This window comes from Apteryx mantelli, chromosome 1, assembly GCF_036417845.1.
Source record: "Apteryx mantelli isolate bAptMan1 chromosome 1, bAptMan1.hap1, whole genome shotgun sequence".
Lineage (NCBI taxonomy): Eukaryota > Metazoa > Chordata > Aves > Apterygiformes > Apterygidae > Apteryx > Apteryx mantelli.
In genome coordinates this window covers 73,384,230-73,410,602 of record NC_089978.1, presented here as the reverse complement: position 1 = coordinate 73,410,602, position 26,373 = coordinate 73,384,230, and the positions used below count along the sequence as shown (strand labels likewise).

Genomic DNA, 26,373 nt, shown 5'->3' with positions numbered 1-26,373 from the left:
CATTGACTAAAGAAGGGGAATTTCTTAGCATCAAAAAGCACACTTAAACAGGAAAGAGAGCGAATCATGAATTGAACATGGTTAGCTTGTCTTTAAGTCTAGAATACTGTATTCCCATTTGGCCTACACCAAAACCTGAAGACGCAATAATCAAAACCAAGCAAGATGTAAAGCCATTAGTAATTTTATAAGACAGTTAGAATGACAAAGCTATACTATACTAATATTTTCAAGTACTAAATATAAGAAAATTCAAGGTGTTTACTACTTTTTTTTAATTTTGGCAGATATCAGACCACTTAGAAGTATCTCATAGACTGTGCATTTTTATTCAGGCCCACTATAAGGAAAGAAAAACAAAGTAAACACTATCTCCCCCCCACTCCCCCACCCCCCTCCCCACCACTAACTTCCTCTCCAAATTGCAATGTCCCTAGCTTCAGTTATCAAGGGCTGTCAGGCTTTTTACAACTATATATGCAGAAATAGACCTTTCCATCACTGACGGGAAGTGACAGGAAAAAGTGTTTCATTTAACAAGACTCATCTCCTCTGGGATTTGGCCCTCACAAGCAAAACACTAAACCTAAAAACCCTAACACACAAACCCAAACAATTTCTTCTGTAGATTAAAACTTGATAAGGAAATTATAAATAATATAGTAATAAACTTAGTTACTATCTTGGAGAACAGCTTCATGAATGAGTAGTAAATAACAAAAAAGTACCTTGCAAGTCTGTAAATAGGTAGAGGAACTATAAGAGGAATAGTATTGTCACTATTTCAAAATGTTTTCTTTTTTTCTTTAATTTAAAGCTCTCAAGGACTGCTAAACAGGATTGATGGCAATGATTGTGTAGAGTTTAAACAGTCTGTAGCCAAAGTCCTAAATCAATTTTCTGGTTCGAAATATAGGCAGAAGTACTCACCTAGTAGAAACAGCGCCCCTGAACATTCAGCTAGTCAAACTGATTGCTCATTTAGATTAAGAGTGGTGCCTGTCCAAATCTCTTTGCTGAGACTACAAAAGCTAGGTATAAGTAAACATTCATGCTTACTGTTGAAGAGATTATATTCTCTTCTACATCTCAAACAAAACCATATATGCCATTAGGACCCCCTTTCCTCCCCAGAGTTCAGTGCTTTCTCTTAGATACCAGATTCATAATTTGCTGGATGTCTACATATGTGACATGGATCTAGATTCCTGCTTTACAATGTACTCCAAAAAAATCAAATACCTCTCAGACTCTGGGAAAAAAAAGAAGAAAACCTCCCTCGTACACACTAAGGGACCAAAAAAAAAAAAAAACCACCAAATTTTTTGGAATAAATGCTAGTTTAGTTTGCTTGTGGGTTATGAAAATATGTCACAGAATGGCCCCCGGTTGTTCTGGTCTTTAGAAGAACTCAGAAAGAGAGAACAAGGGAACCTGAGTGGGCCCTCGCAGAAAAAAAGGAGAAAAAAAAAAAAAAAGACTGAGACACCCTGGCAGACGCAGTATTAGACAGCTTGAGGCCTTAACAGAAAGAGATCCAGTAATACTGAAAGAATTCTTTAGGGATGCAGATTGGAGATTGCATATCTGAATGAGAGGAAATCCTCTCACGATGACAAGATGAGAGAAAGAACAGCCACTGTCACTCTAATAGAGAGATGCCTCCTCCCTTGGGTGACTGGTTCTACGAAAAGTGGTGGCCCTGATTGCACTCTCCAAGTATTTTGCATACGCAGGCCATAGATTTTTGTCAGCAATGCTAGTTTGGTCCCTGTAGAGTCATACAGCTCCATGTACCAAACGGAAGGTATGCAAGAGTGCAAAAGCAGCTACTGGTGGAGGTTTCTTCTCTGTTACCAACTTAATATGCCAGGATGTGAATCTAAAGCAGAGGAGGAAAGCAAGCAGAACAAAGAAAAACTTTCCAAAGAACTCCTGTTACTAAGTATTTTGGTGACTTCAATATAAGATAACAGCACATGCTTATGGAAAGTATCCAAATCAGGCAATAGTTTGCAGTGATGCAGCCTACACTGCAGCCCAAGTTAGGTTTCTTCCATGGACTATTAATACTCCCAGGGACTCGAGAGAAATTAGGGCAGAAGCGAACCCAACTCAAAATCCACTACAAAATACCACTTGAAAAAAATGTACTATTTTCACACTCTCAGTAGAGGAGACAAAATTAGCAGATTGCTTAAAGGATTTTATTCGATGAAAAAATGAAACATCAAAAGAGTTGAGGGAACAGACAAACTTCTAACACTAAAAGAGCAAAGGGTCAGTCTCCATGACTGGAATAGGGTTTTAGGAGAGCTATGGGCAATAGGATGACATTTGAACAGGGAACTACAGGACTACTTTGGTGTATGACTTTGGGCTTGCTTTAAGACCGAACATGAATACATGCTGAAATTTAGTTGGCTGGCAAAGAGGTAAAAAGATCCTCAGATGGGAACAGCTTAGGGCAGCAATGCCACCAAAGAAACCAGTACACGTAACTGCAATGAGTTAAGGCGATCGCTTTACCTTTTCAAAACATACATATGCCTAAAATAAAGGGTTGTTCTGTAAGTTTTAAATGTCAGATTGTACCTCCATGTACACGCACATTTATTGGAAGGGCAGGGGAAGGGGGAGAAGGAAGTGCCTACTACAAAGGCTTCTAACGTAATTTAAAGGACAAATTCATTCATTCATAAACACGACCGTTCAGCCTCGCAACATTTGACTGTAGCCATCATATCAGCAAAACCTGCTGAAAGGTATGATATATTATGGTTTACATTATGTTTGTTTCAAACTCTTAAATCTTTAAATAAATCAATCCCAATTAATAATTCATATAAAACAAACTTTCAACAGAGTGAATATAATGCATGCAATTGTAAACGGAAAAAAAAAAAAAAAAAAAAAGCTCTGTTTCAGTGACCAGCTAGCTCTGAAGTTCAGGAGCAGCGCATCAAGCAACAAGTTCTGCTTTCACTACTGCTTTTGGCTTTTCACCTACGATCAGATAAGAGTTGTTCCACATCTGGCAGTGCAAGTCTCTATCAAGCATTAGAAGTATTGCTCTGTACCATAAATTCTTCAGAAAATTTACAGATTTTTCTTCTACTTTCAAGACTTTTTACTGCATGTATCAAAAGAGTTTGAGGCTTTTTTTGCATTAACTTGCTCTGCAATTTCAGATTTCTCTTGCTTCTAAAGCACATGTTCCTTTAGAAATCATAATATTTTTGTGCAAGTCTGATTTTTGTTCCACAGAGCAGGAGCTTCAATTCCTTTAATGCTACTTTTATTGGACATAGTTTATTTGCATAGAAATTATTTAAATTTTTATAAGCATATATTAGGTCCATAACCATGAATTTGTCAGTTTCGTTTTTATTCTCAGTATCTTCTTTAACATGCACAATATTATAACGACACTCATTCAAAATGAGTAAGTTCTTCTGCCAGTATCTATACATCAAAGGAATAGAGAGATATGGTAGACCTTACCATGTCAACAGTATTTTCCTGTACCATTTTCCATAGACACAGCTACTGCTATTAAATATGACTCAAGATCTTCAAAGGATTATCAGTTAACTGAAAATAGCTGCTAAAACAAATCTAGGTAAGATGATGATCATGAGGCAGACATATTTCCAAGAACAGGGAAGCATTTGAGTTCCTTATTATACAAATCATCTACCATGACAATGGTAACAGTACTGGTCCCTCCTAACTCTGTATGCTTCAGGTAGGAATAGAAGGAATATATTCCTTGTGTTTTGAAGTCACTGTGAGAATCTCCCATTTCTCCCTTCCAAGAATTTAATGACAGCAATCCATTGCAATCGGACTGATTTATTATTGCTGTGAAGCTAGAAGAAATGCAATTGTTCCAGCTTTCCTTTTTAAAACCACAAAAGACGTTTGCACCACACCTAAACAGATTCCCCCACCAGCTTCTACCATTACCACAAAGCCGTGTTCCTCAATTTCATCATCAGTGAAGAGTCAAAGCCTTTGCCCCCACGCCCTGCAAATAAGCATGCTTATTTTGGTTAACATAACTGAAAAGCAGGATGAAGCACAACTGCAAAAGTGCTTTTGTTGAACAAACTTCACTATGGAATAGTCTACTTTAACACACAGATTCTAGGAAACTTAGCAATAATTTGTACTGCATATGAATACACAGCATATGAAAAAAATCCACTACCTTCTCTCTATCAATATGAACCAAGAACTAAAATTCTTGTATAATTACTGTTTAAAAGTGCCAATACAGACTGATTTATCCTCATCCAGGGCTCCAAGAGACATGACAGACATACCACTACAGTCACGCCCCCATTTTATGACAAGAAAGGAAGCACAAAAGCAACAGAAAGAGACACAGGAGAAATACTTTTGTTGTGCCAATGCTTTATGTTGAACTCCTACAGGGGGATTTTACTGCTGATTTCAACTAGAGATGTTTGGCTACAACAGAACACATCATTCCTTCTTTTCAACCTTCATATATGATAAATAATTTGACAAGTAGCCACATACTGTAGACAGTCCAGGGAGTAATGTCATTTTCCTAACATTCAAATTTATTGAATGCCTGCTCTTGAGTAGAAAGAATATCATTTATTATATGTCTGCTTCAAAGAAGTCACAGAACAACATTTGGAACTCAAAGCACTAAAGAGATTAAAATATTTTATGTTGTCTCATAAGTCACGTCTGTTTTTACTAAGCTGAGCTCTATGAGGTTTAGGAGCTCATGATATATAACAATGTATCACACAATGACACTATATTTGCTCTCATTTCAACCATTCTTAGATTCTGTAGGAAATTTTACACCCACAGGGTCCAGAAAACGCTAACACTGGAAAGAGCTAATTAAGAACTAATAAAACCAAGTCCAAACTAGTATTTGACCATACTGGTAGGCTCTCAGTTTCACATGTACTCTATGATTACTATAGTTTACAGGGAAGAGGCAGTCCACAGATAAACAAACACAGATTTATCAAGGAAATAGTCTGGAAGATTCAATCTACAGCCAAGTCTGTGGCTGAAACACTGTGTATACTTCTGACACTTTGGAGGGGGGAGAGAGAAGGAGCGGGAGAGAGAGAGAGAGAGAGAAGGAGCGGGAGAGAGAGAGAGAGAGAGAAGGAGCGGGAGAGAGAGAGAGAGAGAAGGAGCGGGAGAGAGAGAGAGAGAAGGAAAAAGAAAGAGCAAGAGTGAGAGAGAGGAGGGAGGGAAAGAGCGCATGTGCGAGCCATAGACTGCGAGTGAGAGCACGTGAGCGATCTTCCTCTGGCACTTTCCAGAAAGGCCAAAGGTGTTTCAGACAAAAATAAATGCTCTCAAATGGGAAAATGAGAAGTACAGATGTGAGAAAACCTTTTCATATAAATATGTGAAAATATTATATTTATACACACACACACAAAATAAATTGTGTGTGTGCACGTGTGTGTATATACACATATATATAAAATACAGGGGGAGGAAGGTATAAAAACTTCTAATCCTACAGCACCCAGGAACTGATGCACAGATCTACAGATTGACACAGGTAACAATTCAAGCGTTCACACATTCAGGAAATAACCCTATACACGCAAAATGCTTTTCAAATAATGCACTTAGAACAGTGATACAAGCAGTAAATGCAGATTTTTTTCTGTATTTTGCATCTCATTTGGCAATTCTTACTTTCCATGTGAAAATTTGGCACACTGAGTGAATTAAATTTAGTAAGTTACTGAAATGTTTTACCTACTTTTATAATCTCAATAAAGAAGAAATTTGAAGAGTCTTATCAACTTAACCACTCCTGTCAAATACTATCGAGATTGCTGTTATTTCCCATCATTACCAACACTCATCTCTAGTGTATTTCTAACATTCCTAAGTATTCTGCAAACACATCTCCCATATTCTTGGTGCCCAATCCCTCTTGCATTACCTTTTAATAAGCGGTGTTTCTTCTGGTGGCCATGTGTTAACAAGAAACACTAAAAACTGAATGAAAATGTCTTCAAGCTTTCTTCTGTGGTTGCTTACCAAAGGGAGTACCACTTGTTGGAAGGGTGGAGCCCCCCTGTTTGAGGACTTTCCCTGGGTCAGTTTCGCAAAGTAAAAAGAATCTTTGTAATTTACATTTGCCTGCCAGAGCCCCCCTGTGTGAGGACTTTCCCTGAGACAGTTTCGCAAAGTAAAAAGAATTAGATTTTATTAAAGCGACAGATACAACAGGTTCGGAATTGCCGTTGATAAATGCACCTGCTGCTACAAATTTTCTTTCTATGAGCTCAAACTAACGATTAAGCGCTTTCAATAATAATATATTTTCCTGGGTAACGTCCAACATTTGTTGGAGGCGCAAGTCTTACCAAAGAGGCGTCCCTGTTTGGGGGAGGGGAGAAGGAGGCTCGCTCGTCAGCAATCTCCAGTGAACAGGTCGGCGGTTCAGTCTTCTTCCCTTCCAAAAACTTTAGTGAATTATCCTTTGTTTTATAGTTGCTGACGGTGGGATGTGGAAGCGCGGCAGACATACTTCATTGGCCAGATTGCCATTTGCGCGGTTGTTGGGGGTATGCCCCCCCCTTATTTACATATCATTATGCAGCAAAGGGCGTGATTTTTAATATGGTAAGCAGGGATAATGAGGCTGGGGGTACTATAGGTCAACAGTTAGTCTGTGAGCAGCAATTATTTTTGGGATGCAACCCTTTGTGGTCAGGGGTGGACCGTGATACCTCCGTATCGCTCCCTCCTCCACCGTGCAGCTGGAACAAACTGTCTGGCCTTCACCAGCTAGTTCGTTACTCATGTTGCAAAAGGGTGGTGTGCTTTGACTGCCACGTACTGTTTTTCCCGTGTGCCCCCTTATCTTTCTCCCTGAATTCTCTCTTGTTCCCACACCACTGGACACCTCTAAGAAATCACTGTTCTGCGCTACTGAATATGAGGCAAAAGTAGTCATGTTCAGATAATCATGGATTCATACGAAGCAATGGCCCAACGCTTCCTGATCACACTCCTCAGTCCCCTCTGGCACACTGCGGTATGAGACATGGCATTGTTGCTAGGATAATAACTTGCAAAGGCATGAAAAAACGCAGACGTTTTTGCTTATATGAACAAATAATTTTTTTTACTTCTTTTTGCTTTCTTCAGAAAATGTTTCCATGCAGTATAACAAAGATGACCCAGCAAGCATAGACCTCCTTTGCTGTAGGACAGGAATCCTGCAGACAGTCAAAGAACTCCAAGATAGCACTGGGGGTGGTACTAGCAAACACCCATCCAAAGCACATAATCATCAGAATTGCTTATAACCTTCCAATGCATGGGAATAATTATTATAGAAAATTACAGTTTGGAAGACGTATGTTGGAGGTCTCTTGTTTAGTAAAACTTAATTGAAATGTAAAAAAAAAAAAGTGCCCTCCCCACAAAAGAAATACTGCACAAGGAAACTCTTTTAAACTTCATTATAATGAGTAAAGATGAAATTTTAATCACAGGCCTGGAAGCTGGCTTTTGCCTAAAGAAGAGTAATAATTACCAGATTTCATTCGATATGAACAAACAGAAGACAGTAATTTCAAATGGCTAAATTGCCATTAACTTTTTACTCTCAGCATCATGCCATTAAGACAAAAAAGGAAATGAAAAGCTGAATCATTTAAAAAACTTAATAGGTGGCTTATACTTTAGATTTCCATAATTAAAAAAGGACAGTTGTAGCTATGTGTCTATTCTAGTTCAAAGAGATTTAAGAATATAGGAGTAATATATACCAAACAGAAAACCGATGAAAACAGACAACAATCAATATAAAAATTACAAATCTTGAAATCTCAGAGTCACTTAAGGAAAGCTAAAAATTTTGGAAATTTCCCTGATGACATGACTAAAAGAAGAAACAGCCCAAATGAATAAGCCCTTGGGGGGACGGGGTGGGGGGAGAAAAAAAACCAACCAACCCAACCCCACGAGTTAATGGTGCAGAAAGGCTATTGCGTGGGAAGAGATGAAAGATGATATAGGGGTATCTCTTCAGAAATGAGCAGGGATCATTTGGGACTTGAGGTAAGCTGTTTTTCAGTCCACAAGTAACTGATTTTAATCAACATAGGCTAAACAGGTGTTAATCAGCCTTTCAATTTGCATCCAGTACATATAAAAGCTGCCTCTGAACATGTTTTATTTGCTAATGTTCTTTTTCAAAAACTCTGAAATACAATGGAAATTAAAGAATGGGATAGTGCTGAAAATGGGCTGATATTTTAAAACAGCAAGCTGTGTCTTCCAGGTACACACATGCCCATTAACCTTCCATGAACCCCAAGGCAAACAACAGTAAAGCTGATTGAATCTCAGTCTTTTAGTACTTTATTAATATAATTCTATTAATGACGGTCAACGTAGTTTTAGGAAAATTAGTTTTGCCGCTGAACAAGCATGATTTCATTCTCTGATGAGATAAAAAGTTTTCCTGACAAAGGGAACTGCACAGATGTAATAGACTTCAGTAGTGTATTTGGCTCTGTACACATGACACACTGATCTATTAACCACTGCCATAAACTTTCATTATAACACACACTAAACAGATTAAAAACTGTTTAGTTGATGCATCTTCAACAGTCAACTATGAAGACTATTAATTAAATAGTAATAGTTCTTCTGGGGTCTGCCATGATTTGAGCTATGGCTGACACTTTTTATATTTATTGAGCATCTGGAAGTAAGCATAAATCAACTGCTAGTAAGTGTTGTAGATGACTACAAGAGTGGTAGATAGTGATGGGCATTCATACAGGCAACACTACATCACTCGAGTGATATCAATGCTTTCAAATGAAATATGTTTGAATACAAAGAAATACAATTTATTAAGGAAGTGACAGGGGAAAGTGGATGTCTGTGGAGGCAACCATTTGATGGAGTGCTGCAAGTATCAAAGATGGATCAAAGATGGATAGGGGTATGTCACAGTGTCCCCCTCTTTCAAGTCTTAGTCGCCTTCAATGAGAAAGCTAGTGCAATCTGCTAGTTCTGCCCTGAGATTTCACAAGACTGACTGATCTTTCTTTTTTTCCTTCAAGTTCAGTACCTGATATTTTGGTGATAGTTTCAAGCTCAAGGCTGGAGACTGATTTGGTTTAAGGATTAGGCACTAGACACATTTTAGATTTCTATAAAGAGAACTTAAGAGCTTGTTTCATTGGGCACAAGAGAACTTTCAAAAGCTGTTTCACTAGGTCAAGTATCAGTCTTGCTATTTCCAAGCCTTTGTTTAAAAAAATAAATAAATAAAAATCTTGGTACTTGCTGAAAACAGAGGCTCCTCTAAGGAAGGACACATGCTCTCCTTATTCTGAACAGGAAATTACTGTACAGCAAGACAAGGCTTAAAAACTGTATTTTAGCAAGGGATTCTGATTCAGGAAAGGTGAAAAGAAAATTGTACAGATCTGCAGAACACAGTACAAAGTGATTAGTTTGATTATGCTAAGCAGTTCACAGCAGTTAAAAACCATAAAGAAAGAATACTCTTAAGCTTCTAAGACTTTTTTTTCTTAACAAGTTTAACTTGAGCTAATCTGTGGGCTGGGTACACGTAGGCCATTTCTTACTGTCACAGGATGCAAGAGCATAAAAGAGCATGAGAGTTACTTTGATTTCTATATCCCTAGTAGGTATACAGGGTCACTACAAAAGCAAAACCTCATCACTGACATACGGCCATTTTCTGCCTGACCTAAATAACATATACCTAATGCAGGGGGTAACATTAAATTAGGAACAGAAAAGACAGTAAATTACAATAAAGGTCCTTTAGAACTTAAAAATCTGTGAATCTATATGCAGGTGGCTGAGGTTTGAAAGATTGTGACAATAGTTAAGGTTCAGACATGAAACCCGAAAGGTTTTTTCTCACCGTTTCATGTGCCACCACCGTAACAAAGCGAAGCACCCTGCAGTATACAGCTTTGTTACAATCAAAGAGGTAAAGGTGAATATTATGCTAGGACATGTTTTGGTTCCTTTACTTAAATAAATACACTTTCTTTTATATCCCATAGAGATATTTTTACATCAAGTATGTTTCCATGTTTTACAAGAACACTTGCTGTGATATCACAACTGAGATGCAATGAGCTCATAAAAGAACTTTCAGACAAAATGTATGTGTATTTTAAACAAGTTAAAATCCATAAAAAAGGAGGTTAAAATCACAACTGCAAATTTGATTTGAACTAGTTAACTGAAACTGAGGCTCCTTCTTCACATGAAACTTGGAAAAGACATAATTGCATTTTCTTGCATTTTAATGAATATATTCCAAGAGAAATGTCTACTGTTTTAAATATTACAGTTGTACATTTGGGGATAGCCTTGTTTGCCTGCTACCCATTCTCTAGTCCTTCATTTCTAAGTACTTTATGGCAGCTCAGAAATGGAGGACACAGTAATGAAAAAGCAACCAAGAAATCGAACCTCTTAGATACAACACCAGCACAGGACACCTGAAATAAATCCACATGAGCTATAACCATGTTATTTCCAAGTGAACTTTTTTGTTTTATAACAAATTCAACCCCAAATTCTCATTTTTTCTGTTGGAGAGTCAGTATTTGCTACAGAAAACTGCAACAGAGTAAGTTTTCCCTAGGTAAGAGTTGACAAAACACAGGCAAAAAACAACACCTGCAAAAAAAAGCCCAACACCTCTGAAACACCTCCAGGTGTACACATTTCCTATTTTAATCATTATATCCTAAAACAACACTAGTAGCTTTTTGGCCTCTATATCCATCCTATGGATGGGTTATCGCTACATTTACCCAGCCATCTATTATAGCCATATGCACAGCTCTATTTTTCAGTTATTTAACCACGACAGAGTCACTAAAAATCATTGCAAAAATAAAGGAAAAAAGAACAAAAATTATTTTTGCCTGACTTCTAAATATATTTCTTCAAAATATGCTCAAAATTTTCCAAAGGTATATTGCTTTATATGGATGATATACTGTTGCGAAGAATTTATGCACAAATCTATTACAGAGTAAGTATTAAGAACTTGGAAGCAGAAAGAACATCTTGGTCACAGAAACCTAACCCCTGACACTGTATGTAACGACACCATACAACCCTTTTCATAAAGTGATCAAGCTTTGCTATGTTATCTGTGCTGTGACAATCCAGTTCACATCTTTCTGTTTTTGTGTGAGAGGACTTGGCATGAGAGGAGAAGATTCAGCAGTTCATGTCTCAATGAAAAAACAATTCTCCAGCCACTGTAAATACATAAGCACTGGCAAACTGGAACAAAATAAAATCTTATTCTCCTATACGAGACACGAGAAAAATGGTTACGGACCCCATGATTCTCCCCACCCCCACTCCCCTCCATCCCTCCCTCATCCAACATGTGACCTCAAACTATGGATTACAAAGTCTATACAAGCATTTCTTAAAAAGAAAAACAAACGCACACACACACTCTTAAAAAAAAAATATATATATATATATATGCAACATTCCCAATCCAAAATTCATCAAATCTACTAAAGTACTTCCTTCCAAAGTACTAAAGGACTTACCCAATGTGTCTTTTAGATTTTTAACCAGAGAACCTTTCTTCAAGCTGTTTTTCCGCTCCACATAATTTGATGGCACATATCCCGTTTTGTTGGCCGCGTTTCTTACCCTCCACCATGTCTTGGAATCATCTAATAGCCAAAGACGTTCATTTTTCTTGATGTCAAGTTCTTGGTCCTGCTGTGCAGTGTAATCCCACTTTGCAATAACAATAACTTCTTCTGTCATCTTTCATGGAGTCCTTCTGCAACAAAATATTAAAACATGTTCATCAATAAATTACATCATGTAATTCTTACTCAAAATTTTCTTCAAACTCTCTTCTGAAATAAGCAAGGAAAGGGAAGGGAAAATGAGAAAGACGCACAGAAAAAAAACCTAGAACAGAACTCCATTTTTAAAAAGTGTCATATTCAGCTTTCTTGGTTTTGCTGTCACTAAAATATGACAATAGTTGATAACAATTTCTAGTTATAAGATGGTATTATGTTCTCTTCCTCTGAATGCATATGAAATATTATTTAGATATATATTAACAATGGCTAAGTCATAAAATTCATTTAGTTTTTGTATACAGCATTATAAAACTATCCCACATCTAGCATTCACAGTTCTGATTTCAGAAAAAAATACAGCAGCAGTCCAAAAACGTATTTTCCTTCCATCCTAGTTATCATATTTAATATATATCAATCCTATGCTAACATCTTATTTAAAATTTTTCTGTCCCAAAACACATTCTCCTTTTTTTTTTTTTTTTTTTTAAGTAGGAAGTCAAAAATACTTCAATAAGGAATATAACTCAGCAGGGAAATCTCTGCCATCAAAAAGAAGGCATTGTCTTTAGTAAGCCTTTGTTGAAAATGTTTTGTAAAGGCAGCACCTGACTGCCGTTTTGGGAGAAGCCTTTGTTTCCCCTTTGCTCCCAGGAAGGGAGCAGCTCGCAGCAGTCCTGCCCCGGGCACAGGGCAGCCGCCTACTAGGTAGCAAGCAGCCCTGGCTGTGTCTTCCCAGACTTCCTTCCTTTCTTTCTTACCCTAAACTTATTCAAAGTTCTCTTAAGACTGAATGAGTAGTCTCTTCTACTTACAAGACATTACCTTTGGAAAAGCTCTTTGTCAGCTGCCTAAAGGCAGCTGTGTCCTTACATAACTTTCCCGCACATCTAGGAATACGCCAGGAATAACCTAATTTTCATGACAGTGAGAGAGTACAACAGTATGCAAGGAAGAGAGAAGAGTCCCATGCAAGTAACAGTCATTCAAATGTGTTATAAGGCTAACCAAACCACGGATTATTTTGTCCTCTAAATTCTTAGTAACAATTTCTCTGAAGTTATGTAATCTTTTCTAATCACTGCTTTTTTGGAGGGGGGTGGGAGAGAGGGAGATGAGAATATATTTCAAAATCAGTATACTAGATTAAAAAAACCCCTAAAAACTGAAGATGTCCAATAAATTACAATTCAGTAGAAAACACTCCTACAGTACTTCAAAATGCCAGTGTCCAGGGATCTTTTTAACATGATTTGACTTTGTTGTCTAATTCTTAACAGTACAGTACCTTAGGGTGAACTGTATGATATCTACTAGCTTATGTGACTGAAATAAAATTAAAAAACCCCAAACCTCATTTAGAGGTTTTCTGTTCAGCAAAGAAGTTATACCACTCATGCTCTAGAAGGTTTGCTTCTACAATTTGTATACACGCACACAGACACACTTTCTCCCTTTAACTATGGTACAAGTTGTGAAAACAACATGCTAGACGTCCCAGCAGTCCAGTGTCTCAAAGGGAAAAAAAAGTGTTTTTATTATTTAAAATTAATTTCTAATTACAGAACACAATACTGGACTCTAGTGTAACTCAGAAGCCTCCCTTTATCATCATTTTGGTTTCTATGATAGCATCATTATAGAGCTGAATTATGGTTGCTAAGTTTTTTGTCACCGAAGATCCACTCCTTCACTTAAAATAAAATCACTAACAATGTTGTCTTTCATGGGCAACGCAGGCATGACATTGCCACAACAGCCAAAGAAAGACATTTTTGAAAATGTGAAGCTGAAATCAAGAGGTTTAATTCCTCACTTTCAAATCAGAAAACACAGAGGAACATACAGCAATTAAAAACAAGATTCAAATATGAGTTTACACAGCTGACAGCCCCAAGATTAATTCAAAACCCAGTTATGGTGTTTTGAATAATTAAGAAGAAACAGAATTCTTATAATTGAAAATGGCTGTGACCTATTCAAGGAAGGGTTTAGAACTGGTGATGTTACAAGAAATAAATCGCTATGCCCTTTAATTTTTTTTTTCCCCACCCTAAAACAATAACCCAGTCTGACAATGACAAAGACATAGGAGAATATGAGCTTTGGAACACAGTCTCTAATGAAATTGCCCTGGTTTCTGATTCACATAAAATAGACACAGTCTACAGATCAATAAGCTGATGTAGCCATAGAGAGACTGCAGTCAAGCCTGCTCCAGATGCCAGTGTCGTCAATATAATCTCTCTTGCCAATTTAGATCAGTTTATTTTACCTCGGCAATTGTGAGATGGTCAGTTCTCACGATTCCTGGAGATATGGAGAACATTAAGAAACAGGGCACTAGCAGCACAGCTGGCTGATGTTGCAACCACACAGGTTTCGCCTCTAGAAGCATTGTATTCACAATAAAAACAAGTAAAATTCCGTGTCTAAATTACAGTATCTTAATAAAAATGAGCATATTAGGCATAATATCCGAATAATGCCTGATGGAAAACTACTAGACTCTTCCTATTCCTTTGAAACTATAACATGAAACTGGCTCCTGCCATAACAGTCAAAGATTTCCCCCTAGATGTGAGGCAAGGCCAGAAACAAAGGGAGAACACACACTTCCCGTTTGGCGCCATCAACTATACAGTGCTCAGAAATTCACTCAGGACAGGGAGCCTGGAGCTGGCTACTGCCCAAGTGTAGAAATGCCACTCAATGAGAAATGATGTCACTTCAAAAGCGGACCTCTTACACTATATAGGTTTTTCAGAAACGTAGAAAAGCCAAGTTTTTCATGCAGCATGCTCATACAGAGCCCAATTCACTAAAGCACTGCAGGTGCTGCTTAATGTTTAATGGCAAAAACATTCCTACTCAAGAAGAGATGGGAACCAGTCACTTTATAAAGGGTCAAAATGCGTCATACAATGGCAGTTAAACATTTAAAGCTGTGCGCGTGCACGTGTGCAGAGTTTGGTTTTCAATGTGGGGACGACTGGTATTGAAGTTCTTAAAATAATTTGCTTATGATTACATCATTAGACTGGCCCCATAAAGGACAGTAAGATACTTCCTGTGACATTTGCAGGGCTAAGATTACTTTAGATGCAAGTAAGGACATATTTGTTCTCCAGAAGGGGTGCTGTAGAACATGACTCTTCCACATCAAGAAAATCTTTGACTGCTAAGCGTGTACAGCCTTCTGGCACGTTCATTCTCAAAATGCTCAGAAGTGCTATGTTTGAAATAGAGAATCATTTCCTCATATCACAATAAGATGGCATCAAATGATGTCACACTTTAAAAAGCACCAAGAAAAAGCTCTAAAATATCTATGCAAACAATTGTAAATTTATGAAATCTAACAGTCATTTCTCACTGCAAAAGGATGTTTTACTTTTGAAAGTGTATATCGCCTTGTTTTTTGGCTTACTGTATCAAAACATGAATGGTTAGTTGCTTTACTTTTAATTTAAAGCAACTTCCAAATGCAGTTTTCCAACAAACAAAAACAAAAAAAATCAACCCCCCCCAACATCCTACATCCCTGCAACCCCTTTTCAGCAAGCGTTTCCTTCATTGCTAATTTTACCAACATTATATTTGCTGAAATGTTAGAAATAATCAGTTATAAACAGCAAGCAGTTGTACTCTTTTACTATGTGAATATTAATAGACTATAAAAATTAAAGCCAAGCTTGATTACCAGACAAGGACTTTGGAGATCCTATAATAACTGATATAGCAATAAAAGTCAATGGTAAATGGTAACAGAACATCTGTAGCCAAAAGACACATGCAGATCCTATCCTCTAGACAAACGCTTCTTTCTGGACAGAAACACATCATTTACACTTCAGGCTTAAGTACTGCAGTTACTGAAACACAGATTGTGCCTACAATAACTAGGCAAGCTTTAACTGTATTTTCCAATACAGTTGTAAGAGTGCAGACAGAGCCTTGGTACCAGGGCCCAAAATAAAATCTAATTTATTTCTAGAAACTAAGACTGCTTAAATAAAACTTCTCCAGAAAACTTGTGGTCTGTTCTTCTGAATATTATAGCCAGAAGTTAAAAACTAAAAAGGAGAAAGTGAAACCAATGAGTACAAAGTACTGTTTAGCAGGGGAAAGTCTAACATAAGCACTGCACTGAAATGACAAAAGGGCCTAAGGTGATCTCAGATTGCTGCACTATAATGGAAGTTTTATTAATGATATCAGTAACAGTGGAAATTTTCACAAGGAAAATTTTAAACCATTTTCCAGAAAAACTGCAGCAATGCTAGGAATACCTGAGTATAAGAACTGGTTTGGATTGAGCTCAGGTGCTTTCACCCACCTTAAGTATTTCACCCAGCTGATAATTTTATTAGGAGACAAGTCCTGTCTTCACTGGCAGCTGCACTACTACAGGGACACGTAAAAATGCTCTAATACAAAAATGCCCTTGGCAGAGAGAGAAAAACTGAGAATCCTACCAGCAAAGGAAGGCAGCGAACAAAAACCCAGTCAGGGTAAACGCAGGTTGGACTGTATTCGGGACTGTCCTGAAAGTCTGCTCAAACAGGAGAAGAACTTTAGCTAGCCCTAAGGTAGGTCAAAGGCAGACATCAGTGCAGTATCTAACACTGCAGCTCCTGCAGAGACTTTATCAGAAGCAACCCCAGAAAAGAAAGGGTAACATCCAATAAACTGTCAATGATACAAGAATTTATCAAGGTAGAAAATAACCCCCCAAAAAACAAAAAAGAACAAGATAAACAACCACCTGTGCAATTTTGAACTGATACTTTTGAAACTGAACTGTACAAAACTTCAGTGTAGAGGAACTGAATAGAATTTGCTTCCACAAACTTGTACAGCTACTTGTGATGCATTTTTCATGTGAAATGAATTAACTGAATGCCCATTTGATAGCATTTACTAAATCAATAATTTTTTTCTTTTTAAGAAGCACGAAGACAGACAGAAAGTGAGATCAGTATGAAGGATTGAAAAAAAAAATTAAAAATAAATTGTAGTTATAAAGAGCTGAAGTAAAAAAAAAACCCACCTCAGTATCTTATTCACTACGTAATTAAAAAAAGCTAACACAAACAGGTCAGTCACTTTATACCAACAAGTATTATATACAAGTATTTTTGCTTTAATTTTAAAGCATTTAAATACTTTTGACACTATTTAGGAATAACAAGCTTAGGAGAAGTAATTTAAACTCATTAAAAACATGTGCTGAAGTTACTTTTAAAGATTTACCACTAAAATACAAATGAATTGGAAAAAAACAAAGCAGAACAAAAACAAGGTACCAAAAGTTTCCTGGATTTACATGTGTAACTTATTTTAAAAATCAAACTTTAAAAACTTGTTATATAGGTCTTACTTTCTCTTGAGGGCACCAGACCCAGAAAACTTTATTTTATATACATACATTTATATATATTTTTATATATACAGGGATAATGTGTTTCTTCCACAATGATAAGTAAAAAAGAATCCATTCGAGTGTACCATCTGGACTCCAAAATCTCCTTTTTACTGAGACACAAGTCACAATTCCCACTAATTTAATGCCCTGGTCCAATGGGCAGAAAACAAGCATCTTCTCCTGCCCTTGGGAGAAAGGCTAAGGTTGATATGGTTAGTTCAGATGGTGAAAACAGGAACTAAGGTTGAGCTTTAAAGATGCAGTGAGGAAAGAAGCACTTGCTCTTGCTGTTCACAATTTATTTTGCAAAAATGAACATGGCTGAAAAATGACAGTAATAATTTAATCTCTCACCAAGGGAACAAGCAAAAATTCTATTAATAGGAAGTCATAATTCAAGTAACAAAGATACTAACAAAGACTGTTCTGCAATTGGATGTACTCCTAAGACGCACTGAAAGAAAGGCACTATCCTTAACCAATATGTAGGCTTTTATATGACACTGGTGTACCTAAGATACATAATTACTATATGATATTAGTTAACTGTCTTGGAAAAATAAAAAGACAACTACTGATATATGACAGTTTTCTCTAAGTTTTGAAGAATGAACAACCATCCCTTCCCCTACCGCTCCTCCCCAAAGCCAAAATGAGCTTTGCCCCCTACGGTTGCATCGTGTGCTGCTGCAGGCCAAGTCATCTGACATCCACTCCGTTCATCTTCCATAAACCACAACAACTAGGCGATATTTGGTCCTCCAGGGAAATACCATTGAGGGGAAAAAAAATAATAAAAAAAAATCTTTCCATCAGAGTCTCTTTCACACTAAGTGAATGTGCCTATAGTGCTCAGTAATTAATAAAAGAGCTTTTATTAGATCACTTTATCTGATACACACACTGAGGTCTGCAGCTTTTTTATTTATGAAGATGCAATCTGTGTGAAGAAGCCTGCCTACTGTTTCATGAGGTTTGAAGTTTTGCCTTCGTTCTTTAATTCAGTGCAGAAGAATAAGTTTTGACATATAAAAAGGTTTCAAAATGTAGCTCTACATACGAGATTAAGCAGTCTCACAGACTACACTCAGAAGGAATTAAAAAGCAATGTGAATTGAAATGAAAATTTGTGGAAGACAATTACACCCTTTTGATATACTTCTAGCTATTTCCAATAAAACACTCAGCAGTTTTAATACTTAAAGGAAGCACATTTGACAAATTTGAAGAGAGCTTGCTTTTTGCCACGAAAGTGGGAAATATAACGTCCTTAATGCAAAGGTCAAATTTAAACTCATGAAACGCAAACCACGCAAAATACCATGTATTTCTAATGATTGGTACAAGAGAATCTCAAAACGTAGAGAGATTTAAAGACTGTAAATGAGCCAACCCAAATTATGGCAAATCTTAGCCCTTTGCTAAAACTGGTAAAGCACTTCCTATGCTTTGCTACTTGGGTTATTTGCCAGTCCTCAGACAAATGGAGATGGATCACATAATGGCCACCTTTTCTAACCTCTTTTACAGTTTAGGACTTCAATATTGCATATAATATGGGTCAACCCACCTCAAGGGACACATTTCATTGGAAAGAGGTCACTGCACCAAAAGTTACAGACGAATACCTTTTCCCTCTTTTTAAAGAGAGCTTCAGCTAAATAACCACAGTGACCAAACATTCATCATCCATCTACACAATTTTGAAGCGTCAGATACTTGAGTAGAAAAATCTGCCACATGTTAGAACACAAGTCACGTGGAAGACTCAAATTTGAAGTTTTGGTGGACCTCAGCTCAGAAATCTTGTCTTAAGATTTCTTAAGCTTTAAGTTCAACAACTGAGACCAAATATTTAACAACAGGCTAAGGACTCAAAATTTAAAACCACTGGACACATCATATGTAGGAAAGGGAGTGGAGAAAAAGCTGAAACTGAACAAAGGCCTCTTTTCAGATGTTTTCAATTAGTGACTGAGGAACTGAGCAGAATTTGAATGTTTAAGGATCTACTTACTTACTGGAAAAAAAAAATCATCATATGACTACAGATATGGATATACTATAGGAAAAAAAAAAAATTGGGGAACCACATAAGCAGTTCCTGGAACACTATCTGAACATACAATACATGCAAACAACAACAACAACAAAAGCAAAGTTTTTTTTTTTTTTTCTTTTGGGGGTTTCAGATTGGGATAGATAAAAGGAATACGTACTCAACAATTCATGTTCTACTAGTATTAAAACTGAAACACATACCTAGACTGCCTAAAATTACTGACTGCTTTAACATAAGTGTAGTAATCAAGTTGGGGTACTTCACTATTACGTCTCATTAAGATGTGCTGACTACTGAACTAAAACTGATAGCTGAGTAAATGCAAATGATCATTACCTAATTTAATTCAATGTGCAAACTGAACAGAGACACATTAGTAGAAGCTGATATTGGTAGTTTAAGAAGGTCAGTTTTCAAAATCTGAAAATAATCATGAATGAAAACTGAAAAGAATGAATGTGAACAAAGATGTAAGTAAATTTTTATCTATGAAAGAAGAATGTTTTATTTTATCTTCCAACTTCTTACAATTCTGCAGTTAGGAAAGAAATTTTATATGGTTAAAAGGATAGCCTGTTTAAGAAATGAGGTAAAAAAACAAACAAACACTAGAGGACTAGAGGTTTTCTGTGTCCCCTCCCACCACATTTTTTTTTTTTAAGAAAAAAAATGATAGCAAGCAGCACAACTCAGGAAATGCAAACTAAAGGTATCAAAAGAAGTACAGTCCCTATAAGTAAGAACTACAAAAAGTTATTAAAATGTGTTTGAATACATTACATATTAGTAATAAGTACAAAACTAGACAGAACAGTAAGTTTCCTGAACATGATGCAACAAAAAAAATGTTTAATATGCACTTCTATGCTATGGCATTATTTCACACGGACAACTATTTTCTGCTCTGACATTAACTAGGGTAGTAAAAATAGTAAAAAAATTTAAGCACTTAAATCTGCAGATGCATGCTTTCATGCTAAAATATCAGAACTGGCCACAAAGCTTTTATAATTTTAGTATCAACTCTGAGGAAAACTTGGAGCTAAGTTCTGGAGAATTATACGTGCCACTAATTTGAAAGCATAAATTAGGTGTCCTTGATAACATTGTCAGGTAGTCAGCCTAACACTAATCCTAAGAAAAATAAAGAGACAACAGACCCCCAAAAAACCCACATAGCACAGCAACAGATTATGGAGGTGTAATTAATACTTATCAAAAGGGTTTTAGGGAAGATAGGCATGATCATACAAACTAACTTTCTGTATATTCTTCATTTCTTTTCAGCTCCTGATTTAGGTCTACATATGTACAAAAGTCCACATAGTCTCTACTGAATGGATTAACAACTAGCTGACTGACAGATCACAGGAATAACTTCAAAGGAAGGGTCATCAGATAACATGAATGTTTCTAGCAGCTCCTGAGACATTTGTTTTTGCCTCAATAGTACTCAGCTTCCTTATGAGTCATTTGGAAAAAAAAAAGAATTATAGACAAAAATTTGAGGGCGATACAGCCTGGTGGAATGGTTAATAGCATGCGAGATACTCTGCCCTGTGCACTACTTTAAAAACAAAAACAAAAAAAAACCAGATTGTATTATGATGGTCCCCTTCTGGATTTAAAATCTGTTTGGCCACACTAGAACAAGCGTTTTTAGATGACAGTTCTTACTAAAATATTTTAATATTTTATATAGTTCTAAATTCTTACTAAAATACTTTCCTACTAAAATACAGTAAGTGACCTGTATATCTTCAAAAAAGTGAAGGACCAGCTCTTATTGTAACCTGCCTTAATTAACTAGTAATTTCAAACTATACTGCCTAAACAATTTTATCTTGACTCTATCAAAACCCCACCCCCACACATGTCGTTTCATCATCTCCTACTGTTTAGTGGCACAATGCTGAGAGGTTTTGGTTTTTGTTCTTCAAACGGATGCATTTGACAACTTTTAACCAATGTTTGCTTCTTGCTGCCCTACAATATACCTGATATGCTAATCTCTAATACAACTGCAGTTACACTACAGCACCTTGTATCTTGTGTTACAAAACATCAGCAAACAGGAAACCTCAAGACTACTTTAGCGGCAACGAATTTCTGTGTAGCTCCAACAGAGCACAAAAGTTAAGCTTGTTTTCTGACCTAAGTGGTTCAGAAGTCTTTTAAAAAAGAGAGACATAAAATAACAAAGCACACAGATTAAAAATACCCAGAAATATTCCTCTTATTAAGGAGTCAATGCAGCCACTCGCCATTCAACCAAAAAAAAAAAAAAAATCACTTTACATTTATATAACAACATATGAAAAGATGTTTGAAAAAAAATTTCCCACCCAGTACTTTCATGAAGCCTATGACATGAATCAGTGTGTCCAGATGAAATAATCAGGGGCTCATTTAAGTGATCTTTTAATATATAAACTCACCATTTAGGGAAAAAAAAAAGTGAAATTTTCCAAAGACTCACATATATTTTGCATGCAGCCCACAGTTTTAATGATGACCGTCTTTGGCGGATCTAGCTCATCACTAGGCCTTTTCCAGCTCTGTAAGTCCCATTCAAGCATGAAGGTGTTACAACAATGCTTCCTAGGCAATAGAAGCAAGTAATAATTGTAGCTGGTAAGGTGTTTTCCCCTTGGTAAGTACCCTGTTAGCCTACAGTCAAGATCAGACAAGGAAAATGGGGGTCTTGCCCCTCTTCAAATTACGCTGAACATAGTACTTTTCAGAACTCCAGCAGCATACTTGAAAATGTAACTTCCAAATTCTCAGTACCTGTTATAAAACTGAAGCCCCTGCAGTCAAAGGATATACTATCTTGATATACTATCTGTGTTGATACTGACAGCTGCCCATCACGATACTTCGAAATGTTTGGCCAAGAGGGAATAAGAGGTTTGAAGAGCACGTTGCAACAGAAGCAGAGCAGGACACAAGACTAATACCATGGGTACCATGATACCACGATACACACACAATGAATTTGATATCAGGTACATGCAGAACTGTGGTATTACTGTGGTTATCAGCTATCTTCTGCCACTAAGCTGATCCGCGACAGGCTGCAGGGATGGCTCGGCAGCATGCACCTTCTAAGCGCAGTTAGCACAGCGAGTGCAAACAGCAGGCACTTCCCTCAGGTCAGCTCTTTCCTCCTTTCCCATAGCCAAAGTCACCCTACAGTCAAGGCTGCCCCACTATTCAGGCTAATGCAGCTTCACAATTTGAGGAACACAGTATACAAAACACTGAAGCTGTCAAGAAAAGGACAACAGTAAGTCTCTAGAAACTATGACAAGAATAAAATTAATAATATTTATTTTAAAAAGTAGCAAATAAAAATGTTATTTTAGCCTACTACCTCTACTGTGGCAGAAGGGGAAAACTCTCAAGGATGTTACAAGATAGGCTGCTGCAGCAAAAAAAGAACACAAGTTCTAGACTTGCATGAATTCATGCAATAATAGCCTATTTTTTATATGGTGTTCACTGTGTTTAATGCTGTGACCTTCACATAATCTAACCTTCTCAATTTCAGAATTTGTTTTTATTTTGTTAGTAATACTGCTGTGACAAAATTTCCTGGTCTGGGGCATGTCAAGATACAAATACTTAATCAATATGACACTATTTAAAACACATGATATTAAATATTATCTTTCCTATTCATGTGATAAGCACTCAGCTGTTTTGGTAAGCTAAGTTTTTTAAAACCTTCTGATGTCTTCTTAAGAAGAAAAGGCTATTTCTACACCCTTTCTGGAATAGCAAGCCTATTATGAAGTAGGCTGTTCATTTTTAGCTTCTGATAGATTATTGAAATTTAAAATTGTATTTCAAAGGACAAAAAGTTGGTATTCTGCAGAAACAAGCTGTTATATTAATGCACGTTAAAGTTTAGTGATACTAGTTAGGAGCCTTATAACTTACCCATGCTTAAAAGAAAAAAAATAATAGAGTTATGTAAAAACATTTTATACAGGTCTTAGCTAAGCTGGAAGTATAAACACCAATGCACAGGGCGCAGAGTTTATAACAAAAACCTGTCTTGAGCCTTTCGTGTAAACAGAAGATTACTATTAAGAAATTGTCTAAAGACAACCTTAAAGGATTTTAAAAGAAAAGAAGAAAGGATATTTCAGCTTGGGTTTTTTAGTTCTTTGTTTTAAGAAACTTTTATTTTTATTTCATTTGGAAAGCAGGACAAAGATGAAAAGACAGTACTGGCAACTTTCTAGAGACCAGACAAAAAATGCTGAGCAAGAGAGGATTTTTGTAGTTAGATGATTTTATTAAGGCTTCGTTCAACCTAGCCAGTAATTTTGGAAGACGATATTTCTCCACACACCTCTTAATTAAGAACTATAAGACCCTCTTAACATATACTTATCAGAAAACACAGTGAATATGAATTAAGTTCTCTCTGGTTTTAGTCTGTTGTAAAGGGGGAAAGAAACAATGCCTGAATATCAAGCAATTCCAACCACAGATACCCAGCCACATTGTAATTTCCTTCTGATGGCTTCCCCCACCCTGGAGGGGACCCATGTGTCCATGCCATCCCTCCTTCACTGCAGCTTTTGCTACAAGCTCCAGAAGCTGGTGGGGCTCAGCCAGGCACCCAGTGAGCACTTGTGGCAGGCTCTCCTTCTGCCCTTGTCAAGAGCCTACAGAGAAGCACCTGCTGCAGAGGACCTGATCTCTGGGGACTTTTTCCAGCAGAAGTGGCTTCTCACTTTATTTTGAATGCATTGCTGTCAAGAGCAAATGGTCTTCATATTCTAGATATCAATGGTAAAATCAAGACCATGCAGAGGGAACATCTTCAGACTCTTTAGCTGCAAACATGAGACACAGTACAATACGATATGGAGGAGGTATCTTTTTTGGCTTACGTTTTTTGGCTGAGAGGTAAACAAAACCGAACACCAAACCCTGCCTTGCTGTATTTACCTAAATGTAAGACAAGCAGAAAAGACTATCAACCCCCCTTTTCCTGAATTCTTTTTAAAGCAGCTTTAGGAAAACCACACAGCTAATAAGCAGTTCAACTACACTATAAGAAACTTCTGAAGAAAAGACCTCATGTTTTCTCTAAAACGGCTACAGTGATTAATGGCCAGATCTCAGTGCTGCTTTATGGGCATTTCTACCAAGTTAGAGGCATGGATAAGCTCAGTGTGTGTTGGTGTTTCTTTGAGCTGTTAACTCTGCATCCCTCCCAGTGGGCAACACTTAAGCCTACCTGTACATTTAGGAAATATATGAAAACCAAAATCAAGACTGAAGAGAGGGGAAAGTCCAGGAAGAACACAACACATACCAAGTGTATATACAGAGAAAATTACACATCATTTTACATGTACCAACCTCTCCACAGCCTCTCAAAGGAAGAGGAAAAGACAAACACACAAAAAGATAGAAAAAACAGACACACTATTGAGAAAAAGTTTAGATAACGTTATCTACATGATACACTGAAAAAACATACTCTGTGAAGGAAGAGGTCTGAACTTACTGCTGGTGTCATCTTCATCCTAGCTGTCAATAAATCTTTCTTTTCACCTTTAAATTAAAATATTCAAACACTCATACTTGATATGGTGAATCCTATGAAATCTTATAAAGAAAAGATTCTTTAATTTCTTTAAAGATTTAACAACTCCCACATTTTAAGAAGTGTTTGGATGATTTGCTTCCATTATTTCTTTCTTCCCCCCATGTCAAACATTCAGTGGTCTATATGAATTATACTTCACTAGAGGTGTTAGTACATTTATGCACTGTATAAACAAAGAACAGTCCTCAAACATAAGTGTAACCTTGATCTTATACAGAAGGACAAAGCTCAGAATCACAGTACATTGCTACATTTTACTGCTAATCCCTTGAAATACCGCTACCTACTTTTCAAGGGATTTCACTTTAAACTGTCTATAAAATGCTGAAAATAAAACTGAACTGATGACCTTCTGTTCCCCATAGAAAATTATATTATTTTTTTATTTTCAACTAGAAAGAGGATGATACGTTTGACTGTTCAGATAAAAAAAACATTTATTTCCAGCAACACAAGCTATTTTTTTTAAAAGAAAAAAAGTAGTAAATTTCTAGACAACTTTAATTTTATAGTTTTAAGCAATTTACCAGTCACTTTAAAAAACCCTGCTCCAATCCGTCTCATGACAGTAGGAAATTGTGAAAAATATGCATATTAAAATATTTTTAACTTTCTAGTTCACCGAGGACTAAGTATTTTGCAGGACCAGTTCAGACCCTTATTCCTAGCTCTGTGAGCTTTCCAATTCACTGTCATATCAAATACTGAAAAATATTCTTATACTTCTGGATTTGTTACCAAGTCACCTGGAACAGAACTTTTATCCAACATAGACCTACTTCTCAATTCAAATCTCCAGGAAAAATTTCAGAGACTTATACGTGAATTCATGGTTACCTACCAAAAACTATTTCCAATATCTAGCCAGAAAGCCACTTTCTAGAAGCAGCCTCTTTGAACACCGCAGTTAAAAATAATTACCAGATATAAGATATCATCATTCTTGATTCCGTGCTTAGGTACATAATCAAAGAGACAGCTTAAAAGATATAGCTGTAGATTCCAGCAAGAAGCATCTAATACCATTATGATGGTTCTTCATCCTCTAGGTTTTTTTCAATGCAGGTGAAAATTTCCAATTACATTACATTTATTCCTGTATAAATCAGTTCATCTTCCTGAAGAAAATCTTATCAGAAATCTGGATCCTGAGATAGTTACTCAGAAAACTTTAAATTTTAATCTTTTAATTTCCTGACAAGACATGTATCAAAAGAAAACACATAATTTAAATGAAGAGATATTCTTGGATCTTGTACAAGATGGAACTGAATGCTACAGGTTCACAAGTCACATGGTGGTCACATCAATGACTGCTCTTTTAATGCCGCACAGCTCAGAAAGTATAAGCCCA

The 26,373-nt window shown here is 36.7% G+C and overlaps 1 protein-coding gene across 5 annotated transcripts in view; it reads right to left on the bottom strand.

Moving 5' to 3' along the window:
- NCK2 (NCK adaptor protein 2) overlaps positions 1–26,373 on the bottom strand; it is a 91,620-nt gene that overhangs the window by 23,572 nt on the left and 41,675 nt on the right. For all 5 annotated transcript variants that reach the window (XR_010883960.1, XM_067294995.1, XM_067294974.1 and 2 more), the window contains one exon: positions 11,622–11,863. Coding sequence is in view for 4 of the 5 variants with exons in the window: in XM_067294995.1 (XP_067151096.1) it covers positions 11,622–11,847 (226 nt within the window). In the remaining variant the exon portion in view is untranslated. The remainder of the gene's footprint in view (positions 1–11,621; positions 11,864–26,373) is intronic.